The 19,946-nt window shown below is 44.4% G+C and overlaps 1 protein-coding gene across 6 annotated transcripts in view; it reads right to left on the bottom strand.

Annotated features, from left to right (window-relative positions):
- NOX4 (NADPH oxidase 4) overlaps positions 1-19,946 on the bottom strand; it is a 196,371-nt gene that overhangs the window by 157,686 nt on the left and 18,739 nt on the right. For 5 of the 6 annotated variants that reach the window (XM_019530364.1, XM_019530363.1, XM_019530359.1 and 2 more), the window contains 4 exons: positions 6,180-6,290; positions 4,127-4,211; positions 2,851-2,948; positions 2,211-2,238 (listed from right to left, as the gene is read on the bottom strand). In XM_019530364.1, coding sequence (XP_019385909.1) covers positions 2,211-2,238; positions 2,851-2,948; positions 4,127-4,211; positions 6,180-6,290 — 322 coding nt within the window. The remainder of the gene's footprint in view (positions 1-2,210; positions 2,239-2,850; positions 2,949-4,126; positions 4,212-6,179; positions 6,291-19,946) is intronic. The other variant, XM_019530362.1, reaches the window with a different exon arrangement.

Here is a 19,946-nt window from a genome sequence, read left to right as displayed (position 1 = left end):
CCTGGGGGTGTTTAAGAGGAGGTTGGATGAACACCTTGCTGGGCTCATTTGACCCCAGTACTCTTTCCTGCCATGGCAGGGGGTTGGACTAGATGATCTACTCATGTCCCTTCTGACCCTAGAAACTATGAAACTATCAAACCTTTGTTCATTTATTTTGAATGTTTATTGTTGCTGCTCATTCCTGCCTCTCAATTTAAATCATTCTAAAGTTGAACTGCTCCTTAAATAAATCACCCAGATATTTGTTTTTAATGTTATGCAGAATCTCTGCTTGAAACAATTTTTCCTCAACCAAAGGACAACAGCTTTGAAGTTGTTATATAATCCCCCAGAGTGGAATGAGCAACTCTTTCCTCCTGACTTCTGAGAAAGGAAAAGCAGGTTACGTTCACACAGGCAAATGTGGCTGATATATAACAAATGGCTCCTCTAAGATCTCACTGAAATCAGGCAAAGAAACTGAGGATGTTCAGTATATCAAAGACACTACACCTGGTAAGACTGGATGACTCATAACACTTAACTGAAGCAGGCCCTGTAGCAACAAGAACTCCAGAACTAGCTATCAAGCCGCTATCAGGGTCCTGCCTTCCCTACTTACTCCCTGCATCCAGTCTGTTTGCTATGGAAAATAACTTCCTCTTATATTTCCATAAGGTTTTCCTTATGTTGACAAGTCTCCATTAATACTGCTCTACAGTATGAGAGCCTAGGACAGCGGGGACCAACCTTGCTGGCAGATGTGCTGCTGGCAAAGTTCACCAATGACACTAAGCTGTGGGGAAGTGTAGCCATGCATCAGGGTAGGCTGACGATCCAGGTGGATCTAGACAGATTAGTTAAATGAGCGGACCAGAACCAGATGCTGTTCAACACTGAGAAGTGTAAAATGCTTCATCTGGGGCGGAAAAAGCCGCAACAAACTTACAGGTCATAACTGAACATAAAATGAATATGAGCTACCAGTGTGATGCTACAGTTAGCAGAGCAAACAATACGCTGGCATGCATCAACCAATGCATCTCAAGCAAAACTAAGGAAGTTATTCTCCAACTCTACGCGGCATTGCTGAGGCTGCAGCTGGAGTACCTGCATCCAGTTCTGACCACTACACTTCAAGAAAGATGTGGAGAAGCTTGAGAGAGTCCAGAGAAGAGCCACTAGAATGATTAGAGGCCTGAAGAGCAAGCCATATGAGGAAAAGATGACAGACATGGCCCCGTTCAACCTAGAAACGAAAAGACTTTGGGGGGATTCGGTGGTAGCTTACAAAAAAATCAGAGGAGAACATCAGGGGTTAGGCAAACAACTACTTACCAAAGTGCCCCAAGGGAAAACCAGGAGCAATGGTCATAAACTCCTAGAAGAAGGTTTCAGACTGGATATAAAGGAAAACTTCTTCAAGCTTTGTCTGACCAGACTCTGGAATATACCCCCAGTGGGGTGGTGCAGGCACCTACCCTGGAGATCTTCAAAGGGAGACTGGATACACACCTTGCAGGGGTTATTTGACCCCAGCAATCTTTCCTGCCCAGAGCAGGGGACTGGAATTGATGACCTCGTTAGGTCCTTTTCACCCCTAAACTTGGTGAATCTGTGAATTTGTGAAATTAGCCTTAAACCCTCCCAACGTGCCACTCTGATCTCCTCCCTCTGCTCAATCTGCTATTCTGCTCCCTATTCTATGCTCCCTGTCCAGGCTCCTCCTCTGCTTTCTGCCCTATATGCTGCTGTGCTGCCTGCCTGTCCAATTTGTCATGTGCTCCACTAAAATGCCTGTGCCACTTGTAACACTCATGCTCCAGGCTGGCCACCTAGATCTAGGTTGACTTAGAAGATCCACCTTTAGCCTCATTTTCTCCCTTCTTCAAAGGTTAAAAGACCCAGCTTTCTTCCACTGAAGTTAAAGGAGACTGTCTTGGACTTAGATGGAACCTGACAGGTCCTGTATATATCTAAGGAATGTTAAAATCTTATTACATCCCCACAGTAACACAACGACCCAAACTCTTCCCTTAAAGACATGGAAGTAAATCCCACAGATTTCAGAAGTTTTCCCTGCATATTGGATGGCAAAACTGAGATTAATACGTTGTTACTAGGCCAATGTTCTGGCTAGCAGGATATATTTCTGATTTTATTGCACTGTGAAAACCATATTAACTAATTAGTTCATCAACATTCTGCAAATAAAGTAACCAACATACCAGTAGTGAAAAGGAGTTTCCGAGGATCCTGAAAAAACAGACACCAAGCAGGCCATCATAAGTCAGTAAGTATCATTTATATACCCTCATAGTTAATAATAATAAAGGGGGGGGGTCTACACATGCAATTAATGTGAAACAATAAACTCTGGAGCAGTTTGAGCTGCAGTAAACTACTCTTGGGAATAGTATCTACATGTGCGCCTGGAACAGCACCAATTTGAGCTGGGGTGGAGCAGGCCCAGGCTGGCAGGGAGCATGGGGGGTCAGCCCTGGGCTCCAGATAATGGTGTTGGGCAGTGGAGGGGCTGGCTGGAAAACCAGGGTGCTGAAAGTGAGGAGCCATGTGTCTAGGTGGCAGGCATAAATCTGGCTCCCTGGCTGGCTGGGCTGAATGGGTGCAATTTACACCTGCTGTCAGGGTCTACACATGCATTTAATCGCAGTAAATTACCCTGGCATAAGATAGTACTGTCCCCATTTACCACAGGGGTTCCCAAACTGTGGTACATGTACCCCTGCAGGTATACAAGTCATCCCTGGGGGGGGACGCAAAAGACCACAGACCACGCAAAGAAACAGTAATATATAAAACAAATTCCATCTATTTCAAGAAAAATACAAAAGAGCAGATACCCACCTCATCGCGATAGTGTGCTGCATTTAGTGACAGAAAATCTTCAGTATAGTTCTGGGAGAAGTTAAGGACATTCACCAGGTGAGCAGCAACATGTACAACTATAAAATCAAACAAAACTCAGACCACTAAACTGTATTTTGTAGGTCTTATAAAGTGACATCATCGGTGTCACAGTCCTGGAAACTGAAATTTGTAAGAGATTTCCTTATTTTATATAATTGACCTTGCAGAACCAGGTTTTATGAGACTTCTGGCATGACTGCATCAGTATGCTGTTGTCCAGTCTATGCCTAGATTTTTTATCTATAAGTATCAATATTTTCAGTATCAGTAAATATCAGTATTATCTATGCATCATCTTTCCTTGACAAGTTGAAAAATTGCATTCACTTACCTACAGATTTTAGTTAAGACTGAAATAAATAGAAATAAGATCAGCCCCTAGCATCTTTTTTTAGTTGGTAAGATAAACCAGGGTTTTTCAACCTTTTTTAATAAGTGTACCCCGGCAGGTGGACACAGAGTGGGAAGGAGAGTGGGGAAAATGATGCGCGGCTGGACATGAAGCAGCAGCAACGCAGGGTGGTGCAAGCTTCCTTACCCACCAACCTCGCCTGTGCAGCCCACAGAGGGTTGCTGCTGCCCTCGCCCCCTACCCCAGCCCTGCTCCTGGGAGGCAGCAGTGCGGGGTGGTGTGTAGCAGCTCTCCATCCCTGCCCACCTAGGGCCTTCCCAAGTACCCCTGAGGGTATGCATACCCTCACTTGACAACCCCTGAGATAGACAAATACCTTTACCTGAAAACACAGCTAAGTTTTAAACTTTTTATATATAGTTTGTTTTCTCTGATTGACATATGAGGGGTGGGAAGATGGGACTGAATCCAAAGGATTTGTCAAAAATGTGTTCATGCTTCACTGAATTTGGTAATTACAAAAAGACTAACAGGCCTTCTCTATCTCTAACATCCATGAATCTTCATTTAAACTGATCATACTTTTTTTCTCAAATTGATTATGACAGCACCTTTTAAGTTGATTTCACATCAGCAATCAAAACTGATCCTTCAGAACTTGTAACCTGTTAAGAAAAAGCCTCCACACCAAGACGTGAGTCCGGCAATTTTAGAAACATCTGAGAAAAGACTTACACTTGTACACAGGCAAACACAGAACAAGACTACCCCCAAATACACCATACAATAAAAATAAGTAATTAGGATTACTCTATGCAGTTTCCATATGAGCTAGGGTTCAAGACATCAAGAAAATCTTACCTGAAAAGATGCATATAGTAACCCCACACATCACATGGAAAGCTTTGCTTTTATCCATCAGTCGCCTCATTTTCCTGCTGGCAACCTAGTAAAAGAAGAATTTAAGCAATCTGTCTTCTAAAATGAAGCAAAGCAAATAATGTTAAAAGTAACTGACATCAGAGATGTGATTTAATTACAAGATTATTTTGTGTACTAGGTTTAATGACATTTAATTACGGAACTGACACACAGTAAGCATAGGATTATGACAGTAAAGTAACTCTACTAGCTGGAGGCATAAATTACTTGGTGAGGTTCTGTGGCCTGTGCTATGCATGATGTCTGACTAAATGATAGAAATGGGCCATTCTAGTCAAAGCCAATGAATCCCTGCGCTGAAAGTGAAACAACTTCTTAGCTGCAAATGACCAGTAGCATAAGCAAAGTATTTGTTTATTGTGCACTGTCAGATTCATAGACCATAGTCACAGGATGAAGTTGAGAGTTTTCTTCAACCTGTAACCATCCAAAAAATTCACACTCAATGAGACTGCACTGTTTTAAAAGTATTACTTGTGTTTTTGTGGGTCACAAGCCCTAAAATTACTGTTTCTGGGAAACTTGCACAGACCAAGCCCTCTTAATTTGTCAGATTTCTCTTTTACATGATGTCCATAAAAATATTTGGTTTAGGATTCAGTCATGTCCAAGAAAGCACTTGTCCAGGCTGAAGTAAGTGAGGAGCTGCAGAATACTTGGAGGGAGGGAGACATAACTACCAATTTATTTGCAATGGTGTGCATTTGCCCTTTGCAAACTTGGGGGTGGAACCTGTCCCCCAGCCACTTTGGTTGTGCTAAGCTAGCAGAGACTAGATCTCACATTTAGAGGACAAACCCAGCTGTGGCACAGGAACAGAAAAAAGGAAATAAGGAAGCTCTGCTTTTACATGCTTCTCTGGCAGTGTTCTCATCATGCAACTATGACCTTACTTACCAAAGCAAGATTTCTTATCTAACATAGGGTCCAAGACAACTGCCTAGTCACTGACTTCAAGGGGAGCATGCCTATACCATGCACATCTATGGTACCTGCCAGCAAACCAGCACTGTGAGTCAAGATAATGCATAACAAATAAAGTCTGCATCATAATTTTTTAATATTTATTAGGGATGCACCAATAAAGATTTTCATGGCCAGTACTGACAGCCAATTATTAACCAGTCATATCAGTCAATACCAATGCAACTTAGCACAATTTGCCAACCCCACTGCTGCCAGGCAGGCAGGAGGTACACGGCTGGCATAGGACTCCTGAGGACAAGGCAGCAGAACATACAGCCCCAAGCTCACAGCTAGCAGCCTGCATCCACCCACAAATCAACTATGAAACTATGAAACAAATCTGGGGGGGGCACATGCCCCCCATGCCTTCCCCAAGAGGTATGGGCAGTGGCAGGGAGCGCCCCCTGTCCCCCATGGCCCTTGGATAAGCTGTCTGTGGCTCCGTCCCACTTCTGTCCTAGCCCCATGTCCCATGCAGCGCCCTGGCTGGGCAGCACTCCCAACCCCAGCCCCACCCCCAGACCCTGCCCCACTCCCTCCCTCATCATGGGGACCTTGATCTGTACCCCCATGCTCCTTCCTTCCCCCATACCTCTTCCCCTCCACAGACTTACCTCCAAGGAGCTGATCTTCACACTACCCAGCTGTTTTCCTGGCCATTGGCCATGCACATGCATGTGCCCTGCCCTGCGTGTCACTTCCAGCAGCCCCAAGCAGGACCTCTTGCAGGATGCTGCTTGCCTGCAAAGGGAAACCCGCTATTTCCCAAAAGAACCCAGGCATCCAGGGGCCCTGGCTGGAAGGCATAATTAATTATATTTATTGGATAACATTATCAGCTACAACAGCCAAAAAAAGCTGTTAGGCAATAATGTAAATTCCCTTTTAGCAGTGCCGATCCAATATGCAATTGATATATCAGTGCTCCTCTAATATTTATCTTAGGATTTTGTGTCTGCAGTGCACAGTGCCCTCTCCATTGTAACTACTGGTAACTGTTGCTTACCTTCTGAGATCCACGGAGAAAGGCCAGGAGAATACGGCACATTGGTAAAAGGATCACGCTGCAGTTGAGGTTGAGAACAGATGCTGAAGCTCTGCTAATACACAATCCTAGCTGAACGAACAGAGTTAGAGTCAGATTATGAAAAGGAAGTCTGGCCCCATTGTTAGGGTCCTAGCATGGGCATCTAGAGATCCAGGACTAATTGCCCAGCTGACCACAGACACTTTTTTTGGGGACCGTATGCAAGTCAGCTGTTCTCGCTAGGCTTTGAATCCTCATCTCAATTCAAATAAAACCTCCTCAGTTCATAGAAGAATGGAGGTATATGAATAAATGCATGAATAACTGTGAGGGCATACAGCACTGTAGATATGGAGCAATATGAGTTGCTACCATAGGTCTGAACAGGTGTTTGGAATTTCCTCACAAACTACCAGTGCAAGAGAATCCACATATTCCCAATGAGCTATTTTGTTAATGCTGCGGTCTTTGCACGCCCTCGTAATCTGAGGGAAACAAATGCCTCATGCATTCTATAAAAATGTCAATATTTTCCCTCCTTCCTGTTAAATATCAGAATGGTTTCTCAAAATTAATAACATTCATCCCACAACAATGGTATTAAAATCCCTGGGAGGAGTAATTAAAAACATTCTTTGCTCCTCCCTAGAGGAATTTGGAGAAGTCCAGGAATTGCCTCTCTCTTGAACCAAAAAAAAAAGTTAAGGTTTTTTTGAAAGCCAGGCCTTCAATCTCATAAATAACCCATATCTCCCATTCTTTCTTAACCGTCTCTTACCTACACATGAAATCAGTGCACCTGAATAAACACCAGCATAGTTCACTGCTCCACCCTGGCTCAATGTGCTGCAGAGGGACTGGCTAGAGCACAAGCACAGGCAGCCCTCGTACTATTGCACCTTCGTGCCCCAGACAGCTTGGGTCACTATCTACACGTGTATTGTGGTGGAGTAAATAAATCCATTGTAAAATAGTACTTGTGTCAGGTAGTACTATCCTAAGGTGGAGTTAATTAGTTTACACCAGCCTAATAGTGCTGCATGTGTAGGTGGTGATGCTTTACTGTGCAGGTAATTAGTCAACTCCACAGTAAACTGCACATGTAAATGCCCAATGGGAGCTGGACCTAGCCTAAAATAATCAGAATCATTTGCATGTCAACAATTTATCCCTTTGTACAAAAAAGAAACTGCCACCCTAAACTGTGTTTGTGAGCCCAAAGAAAAGAACAAGTCAGAAGCAATGCTATGTCACATTGAGAAATCACCTGAAAAGTTGGACAGATAATTAAGCAGAGAAAGATACAAACAGCACGAAGACCTTCATTAGTCGCCTAACAAAAATATAATGACTTGGTGGCAAATGAGCCAGAAAACAATGTCAGAAATTAATTCAACTAAATTGAAACATTTGGACTGATTCAGAGATTGCTGGGTGATTTACAATCATTCCTCCCCAATTTACATAGTGCTAATATACACACTCTGAACTCTGGACCCAAAATAAGTAGTCTCTCCTAAAACTTCAGGTATTTGATAGCTAGGAAATCAGGTGAGAGCCTCAATTTACTAAAGCATCTACAAAATACGCTACATAAAATTCACTGACATGCATGGAACCTATTTATTTTATAAGTAAGCTAAACTTGTTGAAAAATAAATGAGGAACATACACGTTGCAATGCCATGCCCCTACATTTGATTATCTTATCATGCTCATGTGTCTGCTCATCCATTTACTAATTCAAAAAATGTAGTAATTTGCAGTTGTTCTCCAAGTTATTTGTTTGAATTAGCATTTTACTACTTTTTTCCCCAAAGGTGCCATTAGCTTGTCAGTAGATAAGAACACTTCTAAAGATCTCTGTAAAAATGCAATTTCTCTCCCCAATAAATTCAACTTAAAACAATTCAATTTGGTGTAGCTGTTATACGTGCATGTATTTGAAATATATAATATGAATTTTATGTTAAAGCTATTTTTGTTTTTTTATGCAAATTATTTTTTCTCCTCAGTGAAACATTTTGCCAAAAAAAAAAGGGCTTCAGCACAAATCAAAGCCAAAACATTTCCAGCAATGTCTCCCTTTCTTTAAGGGGAGAAAGGGAAAGAATATTTAAATGTTGGGAGGGGGGAACTGTTTTGTGTTTAGTAAAAAAAAAAAATTGCAAAAAATATGCCCAAAAAATTGACAAAAAATTACATTTTGTCCTTCTTTCTGTTTATGGCAAGTACTTACAAGTGTACCTCCAGCTCACATTATATATATATGCATTATATATTAGGTGCATCTGTATAGAATTAGTTATAAAAACACATACAAATTACACACACATGCAAAATGAAAAAGTAAATTAACATCTCTACTATTTTAGAAGCGACACAGGCAATTTCTACCAAGATTATGTGCACTGTAAGATTAAAGAAGATATTCAATCCCTGATTAGAGGTAAACTAAAATCTAAACCCCATGTGGTTATTAAAGATCTCACAACACCTCTGAAGAGCAGAGGTCACATATCTGTTTTCTTGCCCAAATTCTTCATGGGGGATTAGATTTACTGTATGCTATCCAATCTCCTGCTCTGTTAATCAGTATTCTCCACTTCCTGCCTGACATGCTATAGGAGCTGCTGTACATTATTTAAGGAACGCTGTGTTTCACTCCCCCAACATGGAGGAAGCAATACCTATGAAGGATACAGGGGAGAAAAAAACTGGACTCCTGAGACCCAGAGCATCACAAAAACACCCTGGGCCCCCTGCCACACATTACACTTAAATGTCATTAACTAGCTAATCACATCTTAACCTGTAACACAGCTGTACTTAAAGCAATTAATGGCATGGCTCCCAGCTGCAGGAGCACATGGTGTGCCCCCAAACCTGGGAGCCCAGACCAGCTAACAGGAGCTCATGTTGCATCCCTGCCACTGGAAGGCCCTTCAGCTGAGGGGGCTCCCAGATGCAGAAGCCTGCTACTTGTCAGTACAGGGGGAGCCCAGGATCATGATCCTAGGCTCCTCCTACACTAGCAATAAGGTGTGATGGGATCTAATACTTAATCCCATACATATGTGGCAGGAGTGTTTGGATTGTGCATCAGATCCTATCACACTTTTACCTGCATGTCTGGCAGGGGTCTGAAGTTCAGGCTGCAGTGATCCTTTATTCTTACACCCCCATCTGGGGAGATTTCCAACCCATGCTCACAACAGATCTTTATTCCCAATACAGAAAAAGAAACCGCAAAGGCTGCATGAATTCACTTTCCCATGGGTTTGACTCTTTCCCCATCCACCTCGCTTGGCCACAACACCAGCCGGTATGAGACCTTCACTAAAAAGAATTTTGTGGATACCTGTGCCTCCACATTAGCTCTTACTTGCCTTTGGCTACTTTCATTTGCATAGTTAGAGCTGAACTGGTGTGGATGTGCGTTGTGAAAGAGTAGTAATGATCACCCTGCTGCATATGGCCCTGCTCTCTGCCACCCCTTTGAGCTGACCTCTCTAGAGCATTCACTGAGCATCTCACCTAGCTAAGGGTGAGTGGGGCTTCAGACAGCAGAGACTTCAAATTTCAGTAAATCATGACTATTATGCCGTTCAGTAATAAATACATTATTACCACATCTCTGCCTGAGACTAAGCTTACCATGATGCCACTTCTATGACATGTGAATTGCTTTAAAACATCATAAATATGTTTGTATCTAAAAAGTCAGCGTGGCCTTGAAATGCTTCTACCCAATTCCAACAAAAATGTTTGTGTAATGTCAACTATGTGAGTTTCTATTTTTATTAATCATTTCCCCTGTATGACGAGGCTAAAAATAAGCTGTGTACATCATTTTAAAAGTTATTGCTTTTATAACCCATATGAAAAGTGCTTAAATATTTTCATTAGCGCTTTTGATGGGTTAGAGAGTGGGTGAAAGAATTCCAGTGATTAAATGAGTATGAAACATGGTAATTATTAGAACAATAGCTTATGCAAATCCCAGAAATAAACTAGTGTTCATGTTGCTCTTGATGAACAGCCAAACAATCCAAGAATATCACCATGAAGCTAATAAAAGAAGCAACTGGAAAAAAAATTGACAAGTTGTATTTTACTGCACACAACACATCAAAAGTTTTTGACAAGCATATTTCTCAGCTGAAGTGTACAGCATGCAGACAGCAGCTTTCGAAAAGAAATTTTAGCAAAGATGACTGTTCCCTCATATAAAATTGCAATGGAACTGCAGACCCAGCATTAACTAGACTTAGCATTATTTCTATTGCATGCATCATTAAATAACATCTAAGTCATCTATACGCCAAGGTGGCAGGAAATAACTTTAAACAAACCCTGTATGCAGCACTTCAGCAATTCCACTTCCTTCATCAAGGCAAGATTATGACTGGAAAGATCACGAGAGCTCTTTTTCCCTAACCTTCACTTCAGCTTTACTATCATGAATATGGCAAAACTGGTTACTCCAACGCTAGCTTGCCTGAAGTATTTTCATGCAACCCATTCTTCCCAGAAATAGCTATCATTAGACATTACTGGGCGCCAGTTCAGAATGTGCTTACATTTGTTGTATGTCAGTATGACTGTATTTGAATGCACCCCTAGGAAAATGCCAGCTCCTAGTTTTCACTCCTTTTTTGACTCCAGAAAAATAATAGAGCAATTCTGTTGAAAAAAAAACCACTCAGATCACAAGAAGTCAGGACATTTTTAATGCTAGGTTCCCATTTGAAATCTCTGGGTTTATCTTGTAAATTATGCTTGCACGCTTAACAGTGCTCATGTTGCATGGCATCAAGCAACACCCTCGAAAGGTGCCACAGCAGCCTGGCTGAGAATCACTGCTCCATTGTGTTCAGCTGAGTTATACTTCGTTTACAGCGGCATGAATTATGGCAACACTGAGCCCTCTGCAAGCTGAAGTAGAGCAAAGTAATGGCAGAGCCCCACCAGGCCCTAGTGATGGCTTAATTATGTGTTAAACTGGCAGATAAAAGGTCCATCAGAAATGCCACCAATTTTTCACGTTTTGGCAAATCACGCCATAGCCTTTGTTACTGAACAGTCTGAACTGCCCTGAACACAGAGAAGAAGCTCAGCCAACCATCTGTGAATTGATAACCATCCATTTGTGTATTGATATAACCCATACACACCTGTGGAACAGTGGGTACCGGAGGAGAAGGCTGCTGGTTTCTTTTCCAGAGATAGTAAGCTGGCACTTTGGAGGCCCTCGTATTTCATAAGCTCTCTTACTGAGATGGCATTTCTAACTGCTGCCCTCATGGGTTCCTCGCAATAGGGCAAAAGCACCCTCACATTCACCAGTACACAACACAAGTCTACAATGATCATTCCCTTCAAATGCTTCCCTCGATGACTTCCTCCCCTCCATCAGACACTTATAGTCTCCCCTCCGTGCAAAAGGTGACACTGAAAGCAAATGACCTGAAATGTGACAAATGAAATAAGAATAAAGCCAATTTTGTTCATGTGCTGAACAATTCAATATAGGTAGAAGACAAGAAACAAGGTAGGGTAAGCTGCTCACCATTCAAGGGAAAATTACTCCTCTGTGCTGAACCCAGGTTGCTAGTTTAGTTGCTGTATAACTTAATATTCCTCAATATAATTTGCATTTTGCATTGTGTTATTTAACAAATGCCAGTACTCATTCATAATGCTATTCCTGTGGGAGAATCAATTCAGATTCAAAACAATCAGTAACATTACAAAAAGCACTCTCAAGAAACGCAGGACAATTTCCAATGAAATACAAGACAAATATTTTGATGCAAATTGTCACATGGATTCACTAACGGTTTGTTTAAGCTTTTACTGAGTAAAAATAAAATTGTGTCGGTGTGGTTAGTAGAGGTGCACCAATACATCAGTCCAATATTGGATCGGCACCAACATAAAGAAAATTTTCTGTATCAGAAATCAGCACGATGCGGCCCATAATTTGTCCAATAAATGCCTGTGCGTGTGCACAGCTGCAGCACAGCATGTATGCAGTGAGGAGCAGAGCTGGCAGTGTGGAGAGCTGCAAGTAGCCGGTAAGTTTGGTGTGGTGGCAGGGGAGGAGAAGGGGGGAGGAGCGTGGGGGGCAGATCAGGGTGAGAGAGGGTGTGCGGCTGGGGCTGGGGCTGGGGCTGCGGCTGCCCAGCCGGGGCCGGGGAAGGCATGGGATGGAGGCACAGCTTGTCGGGGAGGTTTGGGAAGGGGAGGCATGCACATGGCTCATCCGGTGCTCACCTGGCAACTCCTGCCACTGCTCCCACCACTCATCCGGGAGGTCATAGGAGGGTGTGTGCCCCCAGATCTGAGAGGCAGGGCAGGGCAACACGGACTGGGTCCGTGCTCTTCTCGCCGGGCAGGTCCAGGGGCACACAGCTTGCCCCCACCATACCCTCTGGGACAAATGATGGGAGCAGTGGTGGGAGCCATCAGACAAGAACCGGATGAGCTGTGCGCAGCGGTGGGAGCTGCCCCCACTTCCCACGCCCCCCTGACAAGCTACCCCACACCTGCTCTGGCTCCAACCCCGGCCGCAGCCCACAGCTGCAGCCCGCCCCACACCGCACAGATCTGGGGGGCACACACCTCCCCCACCCCACAAATGACACACTTGTGACTCTGTCCCACACCCCTCCCTGCCCTGGCTGGTCAGCTCCTGCCCCTGACCTAGCCCCATTCCCTCCCTCACCGCAGGGTTCTTGATCCACACCCCCGCACACCCATTCCTGAAGAGCTGTATATTGGAAATCGGATCAGTATCAGCCGATATGCCTCCTTAAAAATTAGCTATCGATATCAGCCTCAAAAATCTCAGTGTACCCTTAGCTGTTAGTAGTCAATGAGTAAGGAAATGCAATTAGTAATGTCTTGAAGCACAGTTTATGCAAAATCCAAAAATAAAATGGAATATTAACGTCACTTTTGACAAACTTCCAAAAACTCAAGACTATCACCATGACACTAAGAGTCTTTGGTTAAATATGATATTGTTTACTAAACCAACTAAATAGTTGGAAAAAGTGTTCTTTGCAAACTTTCAGGTATGCCTGAAGAAAGGTGCTTGTTCTCAAAAGCTTGCAAAGAACATTTTTTTCCAACTACAGGCAACCCTACTTAGCGCTTTTAATTGGTTTCTGAAAAACTGAGCGCAAAATGAAACAGCGTTAAGTAAAACCAAATGTTTTTGATGAACCAAGATGGTGAAACAAGTGCTCCCTGCTGCCAGCTGTACGATGCCTGTGAATGGTATAACCAAACTCACTGTGTGATAAGTGGAATCAGCTATCAATGTAAAACAAGTGTTATAGCAAAATAGTGCTAAGCAAAACAGCGTTAAGCAGGGGTTGCCTGTATTTAGTTGGGCTAATAAAAGATATCAAATTTACCCACAGGATCTTGTCTGACCATAACACTAATGCCTTCCAAATGGTTCCTAAGTGGTTTTACTCAACTTCCTTCATATTGCCTGGGTGACTTTAAAACTCTCATGTAGTAACAACTGGCTCAACAGAAATAAACTGCTAGATGTTTAAACAATGCTTAAAAATGAAGATTTTGCTTCAAGGCAAATAGCTTGTTTTAGAGAACATAACTCTATTACCCAGCTATAAAATAGCAGACATGCACTGCTGTCTGCTCGCCTGGTTGGCTGGCCTTGTCTAGAAAGAGAAGATTGCGTACGAGTAACACCTTAAATTGTTTCAGAAAGAGAAAAAGCTAACCACCAGTCTTCCTGCTTGAGATCCTCCAACAGAGAGTCCTCTAAAATATTATTTGCCACTATTACTGTTATTTCTGAGAACTTTACAATCACTTCACATAGTTAGTTGTCATCACAGCACAACACAACTTTAAGTACTAATATCCCCATTCCATAGATATGGAACAGAGTGAAAGAGAAAACCAAATGACCACTCATACTTGCACAGGAAGTCTGAACGCAAGCCTTCAACTTCCTAGATTACCATCCAAACTAGCAATACTCTAGGCCAGGCCTTCTAAGTAGCTGGAGGCTGAACGCCCCACAGGCCACACCAGCAGGAGCTGCACACCTGCCGGCCGCACCGGGATAAGCCACAGACCCCTGGGTGAGACAGCCCCTACTCCTGCTGCACTGTGTAGCTGCCCTCTGCTACAGCGTGTGCCTACAACCCCCTGCAACTATGCACCTGAGCCCTTCCCCACCTCCGTGCTGCATCCAGCTATTCCCAAGCTAATAAATGGTCCTGTGGTGACCGACCCCCTGTTGCAAATCAGGATGAGCTGTTCGCAGGATCCCTGCAGATAAAGAAAGCTAAGTTCTCCACTGATTTAGGTTATAGACAAACAAAGAAATTACCGCATGTTAAAAAAGGGTGCCTGAGGGAAATGGCCATGCATTTGGGTGTCTGCTCTTACCCTGCAGTAAGCAAACACTAAACTATAATAGTTTACCATTTAATGAAACCCAAGGAAGTTGCCATGATTTAGCTTGTATTTAATGTGAGGTAAGAACAGGACAGTAACTGCAGAGCAACTGATAAATGACAAGTTCCCACCCATTTCAACTTGTAATTGGTTTTTTTTTCTCTCTACCCTTGCTTGCTTTTTGTTTAAAAATTGTTTTCTTTCATTATCCCAGAGCACAAAGCACTGGCAAATGTCACAGCCTGCGATGAAGGCAAGGTTTGGAATCTGAGTTCGGGTAAGATTAGATGCTTATAGGAAACACTTGTTCCCACTGAGTCTGATGAATGTGTTTGGCAAAAACGGTCTTTCCAGATTAGCTCGTTTACACCCAGAAAATGGAAGACGGAAATGCAGTTCCCAGAACATTTGCTTACCTCAGTAAAGGTTTAGTCTGGTTTTTTTTCCAAAAAGGGAAGCTTCACAAGCAGAGCACTACGTAATCCCATCCACAGATATCCGCAGTCCTTTGGAAGTTACTTTAACGGGAGCCACGTCATTTTAAAACACACGTGACATATAGTCATATATGTTACATAATGCAGGCCCCATTCTGATCTCAGTTACCTTGGTCTAAATCTAGAATAGCTCCACAAAAATCAAATGCTGTGGACTTGCACTGGCATGATGGGATCAGAATACAGCCTTGATAAGACTGAGAAGGAAGAGAAGAGGGCAAATGCCAGAGACATACAGTACACAGTAAAATCCCTGTTATCTGGCATGAGTGGGGAATGCCAGGTGCCAGTTTTGTAAAAATTCTGGTTACTTGAGGTAGATACCGTGGAGCAGGGGAGCAACGGCACACAAAGCGGCGACAGCACGGAGTGGTGGGTGACAGCAGCGGCCACGGCGTGCAAGTTTTCCCCACCACTTCCTCACCCCCTGCATCCAGCTGCCCGGGCCGAAATTCTGGTTAATAGAGTATTCCAGCTTGTACAATGCCAGATAACAGGGATTGTGCTGTATTTTGTTTCCTTCTCCAGGTAGAAGAGTGGTTCTCTGAACTCTGCTAAGTTCCTGTGGTTTATTATCTGGGTCACTGAACTGTGGATAGTCCAAAAGAAACTGGGACGTGAGAAAAGCATTAGAGAAAACTTTGCTAAACTCTCAACTGGGGGGAAAAGGTTCATTAAATGTTAAGCTGAGCATTAAATGAGGCAGCAAACAGCGTATCTAAAGTGGGCTATAATGGCAAGTGGACTCAGAGATTAAAACCTTAAGCATTGCTGTGTAGGGGCAGATCCAGGGGGGTACAATGGTGCAGTCGTATTCTCTTTCGGACCATAATGTGGAAAGAGCAGCTGGAGACATTTTAAAGTCTCTGAGGCAAGTTAAGAATCCCACCCCCAATCCCTATAGCCACTCTCAGCACCCCTCCCTTCTCCTCCATGATTAAGGGTGCCTCTTCTATCCTCCCAATCACCCCCTCTCCCATGTCCCACCGCCGCTGCCCCCAGCTGACTCAGGGGCAGGGGGCGTTCCAGAAATGCTCCTGCCTTGCTTCAGCTAGACTGGGCAGGAAACCAAGCTAAGCCAGGGACAGCAGTAGTGGTGGTGGTGACAGACAGATTTTTCCTCCCTGGCCAGTCCCCCGGGGTGTCCCTGCCAGCCCCAGGGTAGGCACAGGAAAGGGGAACCCTCTCACTGCCACAGCTGTCCCCAGCCAAGCCCAGCTCACTATGTAGTCACTCCCTGCAGCAGCAGGAGCAGCTATAGTGGGGCAGGAGAGGGGATAGGAGGGGAGGTACCACTGAGCATGGAGGGGAAGGAAGGGGGAGTTAAGAGCAGGGGACGAATTCTTACCCAATTCGAAGACTAAAAAAGCCCCTGGCTGATGCTTCTGCAGCTTATGTTGCTCCGGTTGCGGGGAGGGAAAAGCTAGAAGTAGGGTTGTGGCCACCTCTGCACAGCCAGTAGCTACTCCCACACCTGCACCCTGCCCCCTTTAAATCCTGCATCTGCCTGTGTTACTGTGACGTGACAATACAACAAGAAAAATTTAAACAAAATAAAATTTAAAAACTCTTTTATCCAATAGTATCAAGTTTTGCTAAATTTTACATTTACTCTATAAAGCAAACTGGAATCCCTTGGTTACAAGGCAATTAAATAACAAAAGACAGTGCATTAACAAAAATTAAGCTTTAAGATGCCTGATTCCCTCTAGTACTTGGGAAAAACAGACTTCCACTGAGTTGCACCTGGGTAGGAAAGAGAATTTAGCTTCAAACAACAGCATTTTTATCATGATAAAACAGCAGTAGATGAGAACTCAAGCCACTGCAACATCCAGAACATACTCCAAAGTGAAAAATAAAGAAGACATCAACATAACATCTAGTAAAAGTACTATTCCCCATAGCAAGAGTATAGCTAAAGGATGAGATGGTATTTTCCTTTTCACTCACATTTTCAGTACTTCAGTTCTTTCCCAGAGAATTGTTTTTGGGGAATACAGTGCAGCACAGTGTCAAATTCAGAAGCTCATTTTATGTCTACTTCACTATTTCAGAATTATCTGAAAGTGGACACACAAAAAACTGGTATTTTCACTATTTAAAACACTATTCTCAGGGATTTTCCTCCACTTGAATCACTTAGAACTTAGGTTATATTAACTTAAGTTGAATGTGGTTGTAGACAATTAGCCTTCTGAAGCCATCTTCTTGAGAAAGCATTAAAAAGTACTGTAAAAGGCAGGGGTTCTCAACTTTTTTGGATCATTGTAAGCCCAGGTAGCCAGAGGCAGGGCAGTGTACCCCTGGATGCCAAGCAGGGAGAGGCAGGCGGTGGCGCCCAGCCACGTACTGAGGTGGCAGCAGCCGCCACATGCGAGCTTCCCCTGTTCCCCACATCCAGTTAGGTGGGCAGTGCCTGCGCAGCATGTACGGTGGCACTCCATCCCCATCTGCCTGCGCATACCCCCTAGGGTCTTGTCAAGTACCCTCGTCAAGTACACGTACCCCCAACTGACAACCCCTGGTATAAGGTATCTGCTAGACCAGCGGCCAGCACCCTTTAACAAGTGGCGAGCTGAAGCAACCCAGCTCCTGTTCAGGGTGGGCCGGGTGGCTTTGGTGGGAGTGAAAGGCTTTGCATATGCCTACAGTGGGACCAGGCAGCAAAGAGCTGTGCCCCTGCTGCCACTTCCTCCAGCTCCCCGACTGCAGCATAGGCACAGCATCCAGGCAGCGGAGAACTGTACCAGAGCCAGGTAGCTGGAAGCCGTGTCCTAGCCGCAGTCATGTCTTACCACTCCTTCCCCTCCTAGCTTCCCAGATACAGCACACCGCCCTGCCAGGTGGAAATTGTGCCCACACAACAGTGGTGGAGCAGGAGATGGTAGCAGCATGGGCACAGCTTTCAGTTGCTCAGCCCTAGTGTAGCTACCAGCTGCCTGGCACTGGCACTGGCACAGGCACAGGCACAAGCACAGGTACAAGCAAAGCCTCCCCAGGTCAGATCCAGTGGCTCTGTGGGCCATATGTTGCCAACCTCTGTGCTACACAAAGAATGAGTCAGAAACAAATAACCTTGAAGCAAAGCATAACTCCACTGTAAGTGTCCAGAGCAAGGAGAAAATACTGAGATTCTTATCAGAGTAATGCTCTTAAATCAGACCCAGGGACTGCATGCTTCATAGCAGCCTATGACTTCTGCTGACAATTCAACATCCACAGATGCATCATTCTAGTGGAAGTGTCCTAGACAAGACTTTTTGGCGCTCTAGTTTTATGTCACCAGCTTCAGCTCAGGGTTTTAACTGTCAGTTCAACTTGAAATGGAGCGTGGGCCCACGCAAGGCTGCACTGATGGAAGGCAAGTCTTACCAATAAAACTTCAAAGTATATGCAGACCAGGCTTCCCTTCTACTACATTCCCATCTGTCTCAACACTTCAGTCTTCAATGTATTCTCCTCACCTGGGGAGGTAAGGAAGTGCCATTACCCCCCTTTTAAGGGAGGGGGAACTTAGGCACAGTGAGACTAAGGAACATTTTTAACAGCAGTTCGGCATCTAAAATATCTTTTTAAAACTGATAGTTAGCAATTTGTCCAAGAAGCATGGGACAGAGCAGTGACTTGAGCCCTACCCAATGGACCATTATTGTTCTCCAGATACCCTCCCTTCAAAGAGTCTTGAAAAGAAGGAATGCTTTACTCTCTCTCCCTTCTTCACCATGCAAGAGCATCTAATAGGAAACTGGCATAAAATGATATGAAGAGTTGAACGTTACTTCAAGTTTCCATGATGAGTTTCTAGGGAATTCTATTGGAATATATATATTTTGAAGAGAACAGTGAAAATATTACCCCAAACTCATAGTTTTGCAGTCTGGTGTATCCTTTGACACTGGTTTCTGTTCTTGAGATGTTCTGTCTCAGTGAGCTTCTCATTAGGATTTGGTCTTTATTGGGACAGCATTGTGGCCAGATTTTTTTGACTTATGCAACATGTCTACACGTGCAATTAACACACAGAAAGCTTACTGTATAATACAATACTGTGCAGTAAGCTTTCCCTGAGAGCACATCTACACATGAGCCTGTCAGGAGCAAATCTGTTCCCAATGGGAACAGTTCAGGGCAAGGCTACTCCTATGCTGCTTTGCTCCCATATGGCAGTGAGGGGGAGCGCCAGGCTCCCCCCAGATGCCAGCATCAGGCAGGCAAGGGGCACCAGGGTCAAGAGAGAGCTGTCCTACCTCCGGGGCAGCTGCCTTGCACACCTCACCCCTGCCCCAGGCAGCTTCCTGCTACCCAATCCCTGCTCCAAAATTGGAGCCAGGGCTCAGACGTTGTCTTCTGCCCTGGGTGGCTGCCTGCTGCTGGGGCTGGCTCCAATCTCAGAGCTCTGATCTTAGAGCTGGCCCTGGCAGCAGGCAGCTGCCCGGGACAGGGGACAATGTCCTAGTCCCAGCTCCGATCTTGGAGCTGGAGCCCAGCAAGCTGCCTGCTGCCAGGGGGGACCACACTTGTGAGAGCCCTGCAGGGGAAGTGATGTTGAGGGGTAACCAACACGGGTTCATGCCAGGTCGATCCTGCCTGACTAACCTGGTCTCTTTCTATGACCAGGTAACAAAAAGCTTAGATGGGAAGGAGGAAGTCAATGTCATCTTCTTGGACTTCCAGAAGGCCTCCGACACAGTGCCCATCCAATTCTGGTGGGCAAGCTGAGGGACTGCAGCACTGACGAGCGCACAGTCACATGGGTGGCAAACTGGCTCCAGGGGCGCACCCAGAGGGTGGTGGTGGA

The sequence above is a fragment of the Crocodylus porosus genome, unplaced genomic scaffold (assembly GCF_001723895.1).
Source record: "Crocodylus porosus isolate Cpor-Errol unplaced genomic scaffold, CroPor_comp1, whole genome shotgun sequence".
Lineage (NCBI taxonomy): Eukaryota > Metazoa > Chordata > Crocodylia > Crocodylidae > Crocodylus > Crocodylus porosus.
The sequence above is the reverse complement of the archived record's forward strand: the minus strand, read 5'-3'. Positions and strand labels throughout refer to the sequence as shown.